General features: G+C 38.9%; 6 protein-coding genes across 6 annotated transcripts; 4 read left to right on the forward strand and 2 right to left on the reverse strand.

Annotated features, from left to right (window-relative positions):
• Positions 1–815: 815 nt before the first annotated feature.
• SS1G_11952 (hypothetical protein) lies at positions 816–2459 on the forward strand (the record flags this gene model as incomplete). The annotated part of the gene is made up of 1 exon (XM_001586873.1): positions 816–2459. One exon carries the CDS (start codon positions 816–818, stop codon positions 2457–2459), a length of 1644 nt encoding a protein of 547 aa, XP_001586923.1.
• A 933-nt stretch (positions 2460–3392) lies between these two features.
• On the forward strand, positions 3393–6218 carry SS1G_11953 (hypothetical protein; the record flags this gene model as incomplete). The annotated part of the gene is made up of 1 exon (XM_001586874.1): positions 3393–6218. The coding sequence occupies one exon, from the start codon at positions 3393–3395 to the stop codon at positions 6216–6218; it is 2826 nt and encodes a 941-aa protein (XP_001586924.1).
• Positions 6219–6653: 435 nt separating this feature from the next.
• SS1G_11954 (predicted protein) lies at positions 6654–7118 on the forward strand (the record flags this gene model as incomplete). Its single annotated transcript, XM_001586875.1, has 1 exon — positions 6654–7118. The coding sequence occupies one exon, from the start codon at positions 6654–6656 to the stop codon at positions 7116–7118; it is 465 nt and encodes a 154-aa protein (XP_001586925.1).
• A 1202-nt stretch (positions 7119–8320) lies between these two features.
• Positions 8321–8527, reverse strand: SS1G_11955 (hypothetical protein; the record flags this gene model as incomplete). Its single annotated transcript, XM_001586876.1, has 1 exon — positions 8321–8527. One exon carries the CDS (start codon positions 8525–8527, stop codon positions 8321–8323), a length of 207 nt encoding a protein of 68 aa, XP_001586926.1.
• A 406-nt stretch (positions 8528–8933) lies between these two features.
• Positions 8934–9827, reverse strand: SS1G_11956 (hypothetical protein; the record flags this gene model as incomplete). Its single annotated transcript, XM_001586877.1, has 1 exon — positions 8934–9827. One exon carries the CDS (start codon positions 9825–9827, stop codon positions 8934–8936), a length of 894 nt encoding a protein of 297 aa, XP_001586927.1.
• Positions 9828–12230: 2403 nt separating this feature from the next.
• SS1G_11957 (hypothetical protein) lies at positions 12231–14899 on the forward strand (the record flags this gene model as incomplete). The annotated part of the gene is made up of 3 exons (XM_001586878.1): positions 12231–13761; positions 13838–14536; positions 14796–14899. 3 exons carry the CDS (start codon positions 12231–12233, stop codon positions 14897–14899), a joined length of 2334 nt encoding a protein of 777 aa, XP_001586928.1.
• Between the last annotated feature and the right edge of the window lie 3079 nt (positions 14900–17978).

Genomic DNA, 17978 nt, shown 5'->3' on the forward strand with positions numbered 1-17978 from the left:
GTGTGTGTGTGTGTGATGTGAGTGTGATTTAGGGTAAGGAGGGATAAAGATAGTATGTGTATAGAGTGTGGAGTAAAAAGTTTAGAGGGCTGGGTACCTAGTAATATTAAAGCTGTGATGAAGGAGCATGGAGTGGTGATGGAGATGGAGAAGCGAGTGCTTTTATTATGAGTATTGATTTTATTTTATTTTTTTATTTTTTTTTACATGGTTTGTGTGTGTGACTATGCATATGTCGGAATGACATTCTTAAATACATGCTCTGTGTATTTGATGTGTTATTAAGCCTTGTCAAGCCTCATTATTAGGAAAAAGCAATCATTGGGGATTTGTGATGCGAAATACGGAAATACTTGTGGGAAATAGTTTGTAGGAGATACTCGTACGAGATATCTTCGGGAATTAAGTGCATCATCTGGGTAGATCTTGCGATTGGGATTATATTTGTGAGTGAGTGAGTGAGAATGAACGCTTCGAGATAATTATATATTAAAGATACTATTTATAATACGCCTACCCCCTCAATTGGGAATATGTGATTTACGATGATACCTTTTGTTAATATAATTTTGAAGATCATTTAAGTGTATTGAGTGGGTACTCAGTACATTCATTATACTGGTTAGGTAATCAATATTTTAAGTTTCCCATTTCCGACCACCGACTCTACCAGTACTTTCAAATTTACCGATTACCTTCTAAATTCTACTTGCATTAACGTGGTTTATCATCGAGTGGCCCATATCATCGAGTGGCCCACTTTCACCTCAATTTACACCTGTCTCTTTCAACACGCGTTTTATCAACAACCTATAATGAATTCGAATAATCAAGAAGCTCGTATACTCCTTGCTATCGAAGTTATTCATAAAGATAAAAAATTAAGCATTCGAAAGGCTGCTATGCTCTATAATATTCCTCGTACGACTCTTCGACATAGAATGGAAGGTTTACCTCTTCGTACAGAAACTCGAGCGAATCGTCATAAGATTACAGAATTAGAAGAAGAGGTGATTGTTCAATATATACTCGATATGGATTTAAGAGGATTTCCACCTAAACTAAAGAATGTGGAAGATATGGCGAATGATATTCTCGAATCGAGGGGTGCGAAACGCGTTGGGAAGCTCTGGGCGCATCGATTCGTAAAGCGTCGAATCGAATTAAAGACGCGTTTTAGTCGTGTTTATGACTTTCAAAGAGCTCTCTGTGAGGATCCTAAGCTTCTTGAAGAGTGGTTTCGACTAGTTGCGAATATGCGAGCGAAATACGGCATTTTGGACGGAGATTTCTACAATTTCGACGAAACAGGCTTTATGATGGGGATTATATGTGCAGCAATGGTAGTAACTAGTGCTGAACGAAATGGCAGAAGCAAGACAGTACAGCCAGGCAATCGAGAATGGGCTACAGCAATAATATGCGGAAATGGAGAGGGTGAAACTATTCCCCCATTTCTAGTAGTTCAAGGACAAGTTCATCTCTCCAATTGGTACACCGAAACGAATCTTCCTGCGGAATGGGCTATTAAACCTACATCTAATGGGTGGACGAATAATGAGACGGGTTTAGAATGGTTGAAACACTTCGACAAGCATACTAAGAATCGAAGAAAGGGCAAATATCGAATGTTGGTACTGGATGGGCATGAAAGCCACGAATCAGTAGCTTTTCAAGCATACTGCAAAGAGAACGATATTATATGTTTACGTTTACCACCGCATTCAAGTCATTTAACTCAACCACTTGATGTTGGCTGTTTTAGCAATCTAAAACGTTCATATGGTGGTCAAATTGATGGATTTATCAAGGCACATATCAATCATATTTCGAAGATTGAATTCTTTATAGCTTTTAAAGCTGTATACGAGGAATCAATCACTTCTCAGAATATGAAATCAGGATTCCGAGGAACAGGTTTAATCCCATTTAATCCTGAAGCTGTACTCTCGAAATTAGATATTCGAATTCGCACACCTACCCCCCCCTCTTTCGACCTAGATCAATGGATCTCTCAAACCCCTCGCAACCCAACTGAAGCTCTTTCTCAATCAACATTAGTTAAATCTCGAATAACTCGTCATCAAGCAAGCTCTCCTACACCTATATTCGAGACTGTACTAGCTCTAGCTAAGGGTACAGAGAGATTAGCTCATGAAAACACACTTTTAAATACAGAGATTCGTACACTTCGGACAGCAAATGAAGCATTAAGCAAGCGTCGACGCGCGAAAAAAACCCAATTACGTCAAGGAGGAGTGCTCACTGGACAAGAGGCTCTTGATATATTATCTCAGCAAGAGGTTGATATTCAGATTCAACGCGATGAGCGTCAAAAAGGGGGGAATTCTAATGGGGAAGCATCTTCTAATCGATGTTGTAGTAAATGCGGAAAGACAGGACATAATGCAAGAACCTGTCAAAATAATGTAATAGATCCTAGATTATTAGATTCTTAATAGTTTCAATCAATTGATTCAATTGTTGTTGAATAATATGGGTTTGAAAGTGTAAATTGAGGTGAAAGTGGGCCACTCGATGATATGGGCCACTCGATGATAAACCACGTTATCACAATTTCATATCAATTCATTATTGATTTCACATTATTGATCGCCTTGACTTTCCACCGCCAAACAACCTTTCCTTTTCTGATACACAACCTCGATAAAGATATTCTCCAATATTATATACTCTCAGTACATATATTGAAGATAGTTCCCACTTGTAAAATTCAATCATCAACCCACAATTGTCGAGTACAATATCCATAAATTCCCAAAGTACCGGTACTTTCAATCCCGATCCACTCATCAACCCATTCTTTGCCTTGCCGTAAGGTCCCCCGCAGATTTTCGGAACGAAAGACAATTTCAATTGCACAAAGTACACAAGCTTCACGAAATACGATCAAGAATCTTCCGACGGAGAGACTGTCTTCGGAGAAGGCCTGGTGGATTTTGCGACTTGACGTTGCGACTTGATATATACTCTGCGACTATCCTCTGCGACTATCCACTGCGACTATCCACTGCGATCTAGAAAAGATTATGGCAAGCGACAAGGCGCATACTTGATTGACAAGGGAATAGGGCATACGACAAATATATACGAGCTTTGAGTTTGCTTTTTAACAACTCTTTGAGGAGTAGAGGGTTTGTGAACTTGATTGACTGAGGAGGAGATTTTACGGGAAGTCGACGGAGCATTCAATATTCACAGCGAGTCCGATTTGCCTTCGACATTCGAGTCTTATTCGCTTCACTCAACACAACCACGATAATAAAAGTGCAGATGTCGCCATTATGAGCAATTTTTTTAATCCGCAGATGACCCAGGAGGACCTGCAACGGCAGGTTGCTCGGAGGAGGGCGCATTCTAGGTCTTTGAGCATGACACAACCTCTTCAGCAGCATCAGCATCAGCAGCAGCAACATCATCAACAGCAGCAACAGCAATCTTCCGCCCATAATAATGCCAATTCTATGGGCATGAATGACATGATGAGCGGTGGCGATAGCTTGGACGATATCATTATGCAGAATAACAACGAGTTACAACGGCGGCAGAGTTACTCACAGACCTTTGCGCCAGATCATGATCGCAGATCTTCCATGTTAGAATATGGTAATATTGATTCAAGTATGGATGGTTTTCAGTTCGGTACCCCGACATCAGGTCCCGAAAATCCAATGTTACGACGACAATCGACGGGGGAATTGGATTTGAGTATGGTTTACCAGGGTATGGGAGCTGGAATGAATATGACAATGCCACAATCGCAGTATACGAACTCTGTGCAACCAAATATGATGGCTATGGATACAAGTATGGGTTATCCACCTTTCACAGGAGATATGATGCCTGGGATGATGAGTTATGCTTCCATAGGGATGGACGGTATGTCTCAAGACTCACCCATGGGCATGTACTCGAATCACAACTATTCCCCTACGGTATACGGAAATGATCCTATGGATTCTGTAACATCGGAGATGTTTATGAGGGGTCCTGATAATATGAGAATAAGGAACTTGGATGATGATAACAACGAAGCGATGGCGTCGTCATCTGGTATCATGGTCCAATCACCAAACAATATTGGTATGCCTCAAAATGTTGATTACAACTCTCCATCTACTTCAAATGCACCTCAAAATATCTTGTCTCGAACGTCAAGTACAGCTCTGATTCCTGCGACCTTATCATCTTTACCAACCTCCACAGCCATCGTCCCTGCTTCCCCGCCCAGGCAAGATGCTACGGGAATATATTCCAGCACTGGGTTTGATATGCTTGGAGCATTAATGAGAGTGGTGTCCAGACCAAATAAAGTCATTAATATAGGTGCCGTCGATTTATCATGTGCATTTGTTGTCTGCGATTTAAGAGAACCGGATTGTCCCATAATATATGTTTCTGATGTTTTTGAGAATCTTACCGGATATTCAAGACATGAAGTACTTGGAAGAAATTGTCGATTCCTTCAATCACCAGAAGGAAAAATTCAAGCTGGTGAACGTAGGTTAGACACGGAGAATGATAAGGTCTATGAACTTAAGAAAGCCATAGATACGAGAACGGAAACTCAACAGGCCATTATTAACTATCGAAAAGGAGGGCAACCATTTATGAATCTCTTAACGATGATTCCAATTCCTGCAAGTGATGACGACCCTACTCTTTCTTTGGTGGTCGGATTTCAGGTTGATGTGGTCGCAAACCCAAACAGTGTCAATGAAAAAACTACCGCTGGGAACTACACAATGAATTACAAACAAGGCACATTACCAAGATATCAATGGCATCCACCTCAGCCACATACTCGTCTACCAGATGCCGGTCAAACGATTAGTCGTGATGATGTTAGTTCAGTATTAGCATCATATGATAATGGTAGCGATCCAGAACTTACCAAGAGGATGTGGGAGAAGGTACTTTTGGAGAATAGTGATGATGTTATTCATGTCCTTTCTTTGAAAGGCCTATTCATGTACCTTTCACCATCATGTCGTCAAGTCCTGGAATATGATTCGTCCGAGTTGATAGGGACTGCACTCTCCTCAATTTGTCATCCTAGTGATATAGTTCCTGTCACTCGAGAATTGAAAGAAACATCACAAGGAAGTCCAGTCAATGTGGTGTTCCGCGTTCGTCGAAAGAATAGTGGCTATACATGGTTTGAAAGTCATGGTTCTCTATGTGTCGAGCAAGGCAAAGGTCGAAAATGCATCATCATGGTTGGTAGAGAAAGGCCGGTATATGCATTGGCTAGAAGCGACTTGAATCGAAACGAAGGTCTTGGTGAGAATCAATTATATTCCAAGTTGTCGACATCAGGCATGTTTCTATACGTTGCGTCAAATGTCAGATCTCTGTTAGATCGAACTCCAGATGATCTTGTCGGTACAAGCATTCAAGCCTTGATGCGTACTGATTCTAAGATTGCATTCGGTCGAGCACTAGAGAAAGCAAGAACTGGAAAGATTGTCAAATATCGACATGAGATTTTCAATAAACGTGGTGTTGTTTTGCAAGCTGAAACGACATTATACCCTGGAGATGCATCAGAAGGGCAGAAACCTACATTCCTCGTCGCCCAGACTCGATTGGTTAAAAGTACGCCTCGAAATGCTGCTACAACTCCTGGAACCAATGGCAGTACTCTCACTGGTGCGAACACAATGGTCATGAGCCCTGTGAATAAATCAGATATTCAAACTCCTGAAGGAACACCAAGCAATAGTTTGACTCGGCCACAACCTAGTCCGTTTAACGAAGCAATGACACCAGGTCCTATTAATACAATTGCACCTGTTACGCAACCAGGCGGATGTGGACTTCCAATTGGATCTCAAGATGAAGCATTGGCATCTGAGGATAACATCTTTGAGGAATTAAAGACAACACGTTGTACAAGTTGGCAGTATGAACTTCGACAGATGGAAAAGAATAATCGAACACTTGGGGAAGAATTGGCGATGTTAATAAATGCGAAGAAGAAACGAAAGCGAAGAAAGTTACCTGGTAACGTCCAACGAGATTGTGCCAATTGTCATACCAAAAGCACACCGGAATGGAGAAGAGGACCGAGCGGAAATCGAGATTTGTGTAATAGCTGTGGATTAAGATATGCGAAATCGGTAAGTCGCGATGGTTCTGAAACCGCACTTACGGCTGGTCAAGTTATTGATCATTCATCATCCTCTACACCTTGAAATTGAGTTTGTTGAAAATCCCCGCTTCAATTCACGATTGTTCTATAATTCTCATCGGGAAAAAGATATTCGAAAGTTCTCAGTGGATAATTTCAAAATCAATGGCGGGTCAAGGTGCCTTTTCGCTTATCCGCTCTTCGCCATGCGAGAAATACATTTAAGCACATGGCTGCTTTTCGCCCTTGTTCACCCTACAATTGTTCTTTAGTTTGTGTTCTTATCAATCCCATCGCGTTAATTATACGGCACACGACACTAATTTCATATCTTCTAAATGTTCAGCAAGGTCGCATATCTTCGCGCACTTCTAAACGTAGTAGAGATGATGCGTCGAGCAAAACCTCCAATTCACCGATTCATTCAAGTCCTTTACAGAATGAATTATCGCAAAAAACACAATCTTCAAATCCGAATTTGAATATCAATCCTGGAAATATGAAGGACGAGATTAATGATTCAAGGCCTCGGAAAGTATTGAAAAAATCGCATTCGGGTGATAGTGCAGAAAGTGTAGGGAGTATAGGTACGGCAAGTCAGGGAAGTGCGGGTGGTGGGGGTGGTGGTGGAAAAGGAAGTATTGGATATGGAAATATAGGTGTGGGAGGAATTAGTAATGGAGGAGTAATGGGAAGTGGTACAGCCGTTCCGGCATCTTTAGGTGGAAGAACAACAATGGAGAGTCAACCAGTTCATGCCAGAAGTTTGGGATTTAACGAGGGGGGTGTTACTGGAATTACAAATATTGAAGAGGGTAGGGAAGGATCAGGGAGGAGTTCGACGAGTTCAACAAATTCCATGGTCAAAGGAGCTCTTCGAAATGAGGAAAACTCTGTCGAGAGAGGAGAAAGGGAAATAATGAATGAACAAATTGAACGATATGGTGATGATCTTTCTTTTTAGGATGGATAATCATTAGTTTTATTTTCTGCATAGCAAAATTTTGCTAGCGCGTTTTTAAGTTGGCTGGATGAAGTCAGGTGATTTGATTTGACTTGACTTGATTTGACTGGGATCTCTGGCATTGTTGGTGCAGGCGTATATTAGGTTGATAGGTCATGGGAGTTGAGGATCTGGTGGCGCAGTGGCGTGGTGTCATGGGATATATTTTGAACTTTGACTTTGGGATCTGCTAGGATGGATGGGTGGAATGGATTGGTGTGGTGTGGAGTGGTTTTAGATGCTTTTATACATTGATTGCGCTTTTACGAGCTTATATCTTTTTTTTTTCTTTTTTTAATCCATCTTCCATCTTGTGGGAGATGGATCTATGAGGGCAGAGAAGAGATGAAAATATATGAGGAAGGAGGAAGAAATTGAGTTATATCCTAAAGAATGGGAAATGAGGTTTTTGATGGTGATGATTGTGATACCTGTGATAACTTTGGTGGTTGCAGTGGTAGTACTGATAATTAAAAGATAAGGAATATAGTAGGGGGTAGGGGGTAGGGGGGGAGTAAAATGATAATTTTGAGAAATTTAAGATATTGAGATATTAAGAATTTGAGATATTAATGTAATGTTACGAGGTTTGCCGTCTAGATCACGTGGAAGTGCTCTAGGCTCTCGAAGTGGTTTATAACTAGGCGTCAAGCAGGGACTTAAGTAATGACAATGATGATATGCAATTCGTAACTAATAGTAGAGTATACTAAATGATTGATCTTGAGCACGAAGCTCTACACAAAGGAAACCATCCTGCTTACATAGACCTTCGTCCTCCATTGGATCTCTTGGATCCTGAGAGTTTGTGGACCTACGATTCGTATCCCTGAATATGCAGGGTACATCACGTGACTTGGATCAGACTATATGTCTGTGCTTGCTGAAGGTGGGGAGACTCTACGAACCGATTACCATACAATTTTGTATGTGAATCGGTTTGCTTTTCCACGGGGTCTGAGCTCATATGGACAGGTTGACTGTTACTACGTAACAGGTTAGGAATAAGGAGATGATATGATATTATTTTTATATTTTGTAATCATTTTATATCTATATTTATATTTATTATTCTTTTATTCTTTAATTCTACACTCATCATTCCCATCCCATCCTTCCTCAATCCATCCCATCCTTCACCCCCTTCCTCATCAGCAACCCGCTCAAACCCCCCCTCTAAACCCCTCCACCACCCCCCCAAGCACCTCCCTCGCCCTAACCGGCTGAACCCTCCCCTCTCTATCCCCCCTCATCATCCTCCGCAACAAAAAAATAATCTTCCCCAAACTTCCCCCCAAAATCTCCCTCACAGTATCCATCTCCTCTTTACAAATCCTCTTTGCCAACTCCTCATATTCTTTTACTTCCATTTTCCTCAGCCACCACGTTTCATTTTCTATTATCTTTTTCCACTTTCATTCCCATTTTCATTTCCATTCTCTGTACCCGCTTGCGCATTCATAAACAAAATCCTCAAGACTTTCTTCGCCGTTTTTCCTGTAATTTTATCTTGATTAAGATAATGTATCAGATATCCCCATTTCCTCATGTGGAATTAAGCAAGCTCCCAGATTTGAGAAATTCAAAGGATTTTCCTCCTCCGTGTAATCTGAGATCAAAGCCCCCATCTCATGTAAAACCCAGTTAGTTGCGCATTTTCCCAATTTCGTTTGCGGGTTCAGCGGGATTCGATAATTTTGAAACATCGGCTACGTTACGAAGATATGACGGACGCGTCCTTCTATTATTCAAAGACACTAAATCAAGAGCCATCGTTTATCGCGATAACCGGAATCCGAATTCTAGGATTCCCAATTCTTCATCGGGTAAGATGCCGAGTGTAGCACCAAGATGTTGTGTAAGTTTTTCGTCGATAATAATAGGGGCGAGATCTGGATCTGGCATGTATCTATAATCCACTTCACCTTCTTTTCCTCGAAGTCTTCGTGTCTCTGTACTTCCAATGGCGTATCCTCTAGTTTCCCCTTCGATAACTCCTCCTGCTTCAAGAACTAAAATTTGTCTATCTCTTTCGGCTATAATAGCATCTTCAATAGATTTGAAACTACTCAAATTTTTTATCTCGGTTCTTTGTCCAAGTCCTTGAACTCCTGCATATTCATTACTTCCTTCTTCTGTTCTTCTTCTCACAGATACATTCACATCTGCTCTTAATCCACCAGATTGCATACCCAACACACAAGCATCAACCGAGTTTAACAACAATTGTACCTTTCGAACAAAAGCAGCTGCAGTACTTGGATGATGTATCTGCGGTAAAGAAATAATTTCAATCAAAGGCAACCCTACCCGATTGAAATCCAACAAATGTATATCCCCCGGTTGAGAAATTGTTTTGGCGGTATCCTGTTCCATTTGTACTTGCTTAATACCTATGTGTATTTCTTTCCCATCTTCCTTTGCAATTCCATCATGCTCATATAATGTAATATAACCATCTTTCGCAAAAGGTTCATAGTATTGAGTAATTTGATACCCCGCAGGTTGATCCCAATGAAAGTAATGTTTGCGATCAAATCGACTCTTTCGTTGAATATGACAATTCAAAGCCAAAGCTCCTCGAATAGCAGGGATAAGAGTTTCCTTTTGAAATATGGGCATAGAGCCCGGTAGAGCTACATCGAAATATGCGACATGTGTATTGGGCATATCGTTAATCGTGGAGGTAGCGTAGGAGAAAAGTTTTCGTTCGGTATTTAATTGTGCATGTATTTCAATTCCCACTGTTAACTCCATTCGTCAAGACTTTGTAACTTTTCTGTATTTCGTCCTGTTCCCTCATCTTTCAATTGTTTGCGCGCTGCTTTGAATGAATTTTGAATGCTGTGATTCGTGGAGGAGGAGGAGGAGGAGGAGGAGGAGGAGGAGGAGGAAGAAGAAGATGCCGATTCGGTGTTTGTATGTAATTCTTGTATTGCCCGAGATCTTGCGGCGTAGATGGATGATAATTTATTAGCACCAATAACTTTATGACGAAGACAACCTGTTGAATTAATTTGACCCCCAAGCAAATATCTTCGAAGAACGAGAGGAGAAAATCGAGTCATCGGACTAATGAAACCTCTAAATGAGGTGAGATAATTCCAATTGGTCTTTGAAGTAAAGAATCGTGTGAATAGAGAGAGAGGTATTGTAAGATCTTGTGAAATTTTGATGAGGGGTCGGTCGGGCAGAATTTCGTCTCATGCATGTAATAAGATATTTTGGATTTAATCGAACATCCGATTTGAGGGGGAAAGATTGGATCACTTGGTGGCTATGACTCTAGATGTTATGATTTCCCGTAAGGCGTAGGGTAAGATGTAAGATATTGATAACTCATGGTCGTATGTGTTGAAGTGTTGGTTATACAGAGATAGAAGAGACGAAATTGATAATTGAAAATAAAAATTAATTATTTTGGTATCAAGTAAAAATAAAGCACGTCTCATAGAATATTCCATCTTGTGTAATGGAAAGAAAGTAATTCTCTGATAGCCTCATCCTCTTCATCAATTCCCCTCTTATTATTTGTGAATTGAAAAATGGTACCTACATGAAGTAAAATCCTCAATATCAATAGCCTCATTCATCATGCTTACTTTATTTACTGTTACGTTTGATGTTGGTACCCAATTCCATTCAGCTTCATTGCATCACACACATATTTTGGACTAAAGGGTGATCCCGCACTCATTAATTCGACCAATCGACGGGATGACTTAATGTTTTAGTTTTTTTTTTATCTTTTGTTTTGAAGTATAATCATGTTATAATTAAATAAATTCATATTATTTATAAGAATAGGAATAATAATAATAAGTAGATGACGCTCCGCTGGCCCTCCGGGGGCCACTGCCGTGGAGGCAGACTGGATGCTAGTCTTGTATAGCTAGTAGCTACCTTCCTAGCTATAAACTACTTACTACCTGCTTACCTTACAAGCATACATCATCGTGTATTAAGTATATACTTCTTGAGCTTTAACTAGATAGATTAGATCTTATAATAAAACTCATAAACTCTTGTACAATCAACCTCACTCTTCCCTAATTCCAAATAATTACAGAAACATTATCAGCCAGCTGGTGAGCTCATCAAGGAGTGTGATCAAGCCAATCATTATCAATTCCATCATTCATCCCTCCCATCCACACTGAATATGAATACAATCAACCGATACCCTTACACAAATAAAGTCATCCAACAATATATAATCCGACTTCTTATGGGATTCTCAAACAAGATCATCATATTTACCCAATTCAACCACTCACGGGAACCTCTTAAATCATCATAAAGTATTAATTCCCTTGTTCAATATCTCCATGTCCTTGATAAGATCTTACATCTTACATTCTCAGACCTTTTATCCTTCATTGCCCCTCTCCTGTATGTGATACCTACTTGTTACTAGTAACCTTAAGTATATCTATCTATCTATCATTCATTCCTTTCTCAAATGTTGGTTTCATCCTTTGGAATAATTTGAAACACTTTCTTCCCTCATTCACATCATACGCCTGAATACTCCTCATTCAAGACATACACGCGCACTACCTTATCCAAGCTTCCCTCACTTATTGATCATTCATAACCCAATTTATTCGGAGCGCGCGCCAGTTTACTACCATTCTGGTCTTATAAGCTAAAGTTGGGAATTGATTTACATACAATCACATTATCATCATTATATTATTCCTCTGGGATTTTATACTTCATTCCTCTCTTCTCTTCTCTTCTCTTCTCTTTCCTCCTCTTATCTATTCTCTTCTCATCTCTCTTCTCTACTTTTCTTCCCCTTATCTCTTCTTCATTATCATGTTTACTATTATTAAATATTTTAATCCATTTGTATCAATTCATTCAATTCATTCATCTTCATCGGGCATTGATCACTTATTATCGGACATTCATACACCACCATAGCTACCTAAATAATCAAGGTAAGCCCTGTCAAATTTGTAACTTTCCCCTCATGATGAAATTATTGATTTTTGCTTTTTTTCTCTTTTACCTCGGAATAATAATACAAAACTGATATGAGGAATTTATAGATTCTTACTTAGAAATATGTCTACAAGATACAAAGTACCAACAGTTGAATCAATAATCGAAGATTCCGAAAATGAATCAAGGAACGATGTAAGGGGTACCGAACAGGAATGCAAGTCTAGCATAACTCAACGTCAACACCGCTCCATCCATAATTCTACCATGTCTTCTTCCCCTCCAAAAGCAAATACTAGTAGGGAAAGAGACAGATCGAGAAAGATGCATAAATCTACTCCAAGTGGTGGCAAACATTCTGCAACAAAAGCGAAACCTAAGAATACAAATGTGAAGCGCGCAAGTGGATCATCTTCAAAAGGAAATGAAATGGAGGGGCAACGCCTTCGTCAAAGGCCTGTACAACTGAACCGAGATACAAGCTCATCATCGTCATCATCAAGTTCTTCGGATGAAGAAGAAAATATTCCTAATCACAAATCGATTCTTGCTGCTTCAAGGGCAAAATTAACATCACCATCCATGATATCGAATTTAACTTCTTTAACCACAGCTACAAATAATTCTAGTAGCTCAAGTGGAAGTAATTCGACGGTAACTCAAGCTTCTATTACGAAACGATCATCTACAGGAAAGGAGGCCGAAGCTAAGGTAGAGTCTTTATTACCAGCTGTACCATCTCCTCCAGATGTATTTGCATATTTGCAACAAGACTCTGATGAAGAGGGGGAAGAGAAAGGAAGGGATGAGGAAAAGGAGAAGGAGAAGGGAAAGGAAAAGGAAAAGGAAAAGGAAAAGGAAAAGGAAAAGGAAAAGGAAAAGGAAAAGGAAAAGGATCATTCATCTAAATGGTTATTCAATCATGGAAATAAAGACTCGACTCCGGTATCACGTCCACAGACTCCCGAAGATCATCCAAGTGGTCCTTCATCAGTATCGAGTAGTCTTCACAGTGGTGATTTCTCTGCCCCAGAAGCAGATGTCGACACAGATAGGAGTACATCACCAGAAAGAAGTGTTAATGGTCGAGAAAATCTACGAGTTACAACAAATTCCAAAGATGCATCAATTAAATTAGCATCTCGAATGGCAGCCGCCAATCAACGACAAAATTATTACGGAGCAGCTCCATCATTTGGACCACCAAATACTCATCATCGCACAGAAAGTAATCCATTTTCTCCTTCTGAACTCGAAACACCCCGAAGTTCACATCCACCCAGACATGTTCCTTCTCAAATTGATCCTACTATTACAGGTTATGAACTTCTCGCATCTCGTCTATCAACATCTTCTCATTCCGGCTCTGATACAGTAGTTGAAAATCGCATTAAACCCATGTATCGAAAATTCGAAGCTTTAAACCATCGTCTTCTCCTTCATCTTCAAGATGAAATAAGCGAATTGGAAGAACAATTACAAAGATTAGATAAAGCCGATACAGAATCCAGAAGATTACGACATACTGGTAATGGTAATTTAGGAATTGATGTCACTCCTGCATCGAGAAGAGCTAGTGAACAAATGGGTGGTGATTTGCAATGGCATAAAATGGATATTTTAGGAAGGATTGGTTATAAATTAGCTCAATACAGTCAGCATGCTATTTTTTATATCCCTACCTTTCCCCATACATACCCCGCATATTTCCCCATACTAACCTCTTCCAGATCAAACTCTTACCTCTTTTCACTCTCTTCAATCACTTCCTCCTGCCTCCCAATCAGATATTACACATTATCGAGAATATCTCCAAACCGCTCGTCCGATAACCGAAATAGAAACAAGATTCCTAGATCCAAAAGTCGAAGATGATTTAATTTCCGTGGTATCAGATTCTTCAGGTCCAAGAAGTCAACATCGTCATCAAATAGATGATCAACTCACTATCCGTCAAAGATATTCAATACCTTCATCTTCAATATCAGATAATAGTAGTAAAGCAGATCATCCCGTTGAAAAAACTCCTGCGAGTACACCCCCGCATATTGATTCACCTCTTCATTCAGCATCTTGCTTAGCGGATAATCATCTCGGTATGAATTTGAATTTGGATATGAATGGAAATGGAAATGGAAATGGAAATCCACATCCAGAAGATTTCCCTACCTTGCCAGTAGCAATCGCACTGGGTATTCTAGTTCCTATGGTAATATTCGCAACGATCCGGTCGTTTTGGGGTAGATTGATGGTGCTTGTTTGTTTGATGGGGTGGGGGTTTGTGGGTTTGTTGGTTCAGAGGGGGGTGGTGGGTGGAGGTGGAGGTGGAGGTGATTTTGTGGGTTGTGGAGGGGGTGAGAGGGTTGAGATGGGTGAGAGGGATTTTCAAAAAAGAGAGGGTTTACTTTGTGTGGGTGTTTATTTGGGTTGTATGATTTTGCTTGCGGGGGTTGTGGGGTAGGTTTTTTGGGGGGTTTTTTGATTTTTGGAGGGGAGGGTGTTACGAGGTTTGCCGTCTAGATCACGTGGAAGTGCTCCAGGCTCTCGAGGTGGTTTATAACTAGGCGTCAAGCAGGGACTTAAGTAATGACAATAATGATATGCAATTCGTAACTAATAGTAGAGTATACTAAATGATTGATCTTGAGCACGAAGCTCTACACAAAGGAAACCATCCTGATTATATAGACCTTCGTCCTCCATTGGATCTCTTGGGTCCTGAGAGTTTGTGGACCTTCGATTCGTATGGACCTACGATTCGTATCCCTGAATATGCAGGGTCCATCACGTGACTTGGATCAGACTATATGTCTGTGCTTGCTGAAGGTGGGGAGACTCTACGAACCGATTACCATACAAAATTGTATGCGAATCGGTTTGCTTTTCCACGGGGTCTAAGCTCATATGGACAGGTTGACTGTTACTACGTAACAGAGGGGAGGGGAGGGGGGGGGAATTTAATGTTATAATATGATGATGTTTCTTTTTTATGTTTTGAATTGACTTAACTCAGCTATTCAAGAAACTCAATCAATTTCGTAATATAAGGAAGAAAATTATATACTTGAATATCAAAAAAGAAAATTAAAAAAATTAGATTTTTAAAAAAAATGAAGTTTCTATGGAGTTCTATAGAGTTCTATCTTTTTCTATCTTTTTCTATTTTTTTATTATTATTTTTTTTTTTTTTTTTGGAAGTTCTTGAAGTTGTAGTTGTAGTTTTGGTATTTGTATTGGTACTAATCTTTCTCTTTTTCTTTCTATATAAATAAAATAAAATATTATGTTAAAGTGAATGGTTCCTGCGTAGCACGTGCACAGGGCACTAGTCCTGTTAGGACTAGATTGAGAAGCTCTCTTACAGAGAGCTTCGCACTTCCGTAGAACTTAGAAGAGAGATTAACCTACTAGACCAATATTACCTCAGTTCTGCCCTATCAGCTTCCCACTATTCCCTGTGTGATGTCATTCCTTTTAGCATAATAGTTTAATAGTTTAATAGATTGACTTGATAATGTAATAAATCAATAAATTAATAAATTAAAAAATGAAAATACTATTTATTGATATCAATCACCTCTAGCTTGGGTTACTAATTCAATTTATATTTATATTTTTAAAAGAAAAATTTATATATATATATATTTCATTATTTTTTCTTTTATAATTTAACTCATCTCATCTTAACTCATTTTATCTTAATGTTACATTGCAACATTATAACTATTATCACGTGTTATAGGATCACATGAATAGTCTTGTGAGGGAGCGAGGGAGCTGGGGAGCGAGATTCGAATCTCGCTCCTTCGCTCCATCGCTCCAATGTTGGAATACGAAGGTCTATATAATCAAGATGGATTCCCTTTGTATAGAGCTTCGTGCTCAAGATCAAGATCAATCATTTAGTATACTCTACTATTAGTCACGAATTGCATCATTGTCATTACTTAAGTCCCTGCTTGACGCCTAGTTATAAACCACCTCGAGAGCCTAGAGCACTTCCACGTGATCTAGACGGCAAACCTCGTAACACTTAACTCAACTCATTTTAACTCATCTCATTCTAATAAAATATATAAAATAAAATATAAAATAAATAATTATTTCAATTTTAAAATATTCAACTTTTTAAGATTAATTCTTCAATTCTGTTAAAAGGAATGACCTTACACAGGGAATAGTGGGAAGCTGATAGGGCAGAACTGAGGTAATATTGGTCTAGTAGTTTAATCACTCTTCTAAGTTCTACGGAAGTGCGAAGCTCTCCTACAGAGAGCTTCTCAATCTAGTCCTAATAGGACTAGTGCCCTGTGCACGTGCTACGCAGGAACCATTCACTTTAACACATTCTAATTGTGACCAAAAGGGTGTTTATAGACCAGCAATTGTATTTAACTTAGAATCTACAGGTGAAGAGCACCTGTAGATGGGGATAGCTACTCTATATATACACAAATGAATGGCCTAGCCGCAATGGCTAGGCAAAAAGAAGTCATATTTATCCCTCCAATGATCTTACTTTACCGATAATCATTGATACCTAGTACTTGTCCGGATCTGATCCTCAGGTCACCTAAATCGTATACTAATATCGAGTAATCGTATCATGTGTGGACATGGTTAATGTACCTGAGGTTTCTTATATAATAAGGGTGGGAGGAAAGCAGGGATTTCCGTCACACTAATTAATCAAGATTATTTATATAATAATTCCTTTTCTAACTATTTTATTTTATTTTATTTTATTTTATTTTATTTTATTTTATTTTATTTTATTTTATTTTATTTTATTTTATTTTATTTTATTTTATTTTATTTTATTTTATTTTATTTTATTTTATTTTATTTTATTTTATTTTATTTTATTTTATTTTATTTTATTTTATTTTATTTTATTTTATTTTATTTTATTTTATTTTCTAGAACAATATCTACCCCTTGTAAGAATCTTTTTGATTTGAAGTTTTCAAACTGTAAATTTTAATCTTTGATCTTTGTTTTTTATTTGAATTTCTTTGTAAATTATTTACTTGTAAATTCAATATCAAATTCAAACATCCAATTTCCAACCTTCAAGCTCCAACTCTAAACTTCCAACTTCCAACCTCAACCCCAAGCTCAAACTCAAACTTAATCTCAACCCCAAGCTCAATCTCAAGCACAATACCCAACATCAAATCCATACCCCACCTCACTATGAAGTATCACAGGTGTAATCGTATAAATGTACTCCTATAGATACTAAGACACTCCTATCCGAATCCAAAAATCCAAAATGCTTTAGTAAGGTCTTGCTTTGTTTTTATATTGGATGGATATAGGATTTTGATTTTGATTTTGGTTTTGGAGGATTAGGTTTTATTTGGATTTGCCGGTTTGGATTGGATTTTATTCGTATGTAGTTTTGTGTGTGGTTCTTTAGAAAGAGTTAGGAGTTGGGAGATGGTAGTAGAGAGATGGTTGTTATATATAGGACAACTCACACCCACCCCCTGACAAAGTTCTTGATTTCAATATGAGGTAAAGTTACTTCTTAGATAAAAGGGTGCAGATGAGTGAGAGCAGCGTAATGAAATGCCAGATTAGATATCCTATCATTATAACCATAGGCTACTTCTGCAACAATGTACGAGGTCCCGAACTGCTGATGATATTTCTCGAAAAAGTCAGAATTGTGTAGAAAGAATGCGAGATCCATGATCCTGCTTCTTATTCCATACATATCGATGTATGTTTCCAATGCGCAGTTACTGTGAAGAGCGCATTCGTGTCTCATTTATTAATGATCAATCCACTGATGATTGATTGCTGTACACCTATCAAGAGAGATAGAAGGGCGTAAATACTCTTCCCCGTATATCCAAATCGTGA

This window comes from Sclerotinia sclerotiorum, genomic scaffold (assembly GCF_000146945.2).
Source record: "Sclerotinia sclerotiorum 1980 UF-70 scaffold_20 genomic scaffold, whole genome shotgun sequence".
NCBI classification, from domain to species: domain Eukaryota; kingdom Fungi; phylum Ascomycota; class Leotiomycetes; order Helotiales; family Sclerotiniaceae; genus Sclerotinia; species Sclerotinia sclerotiorum.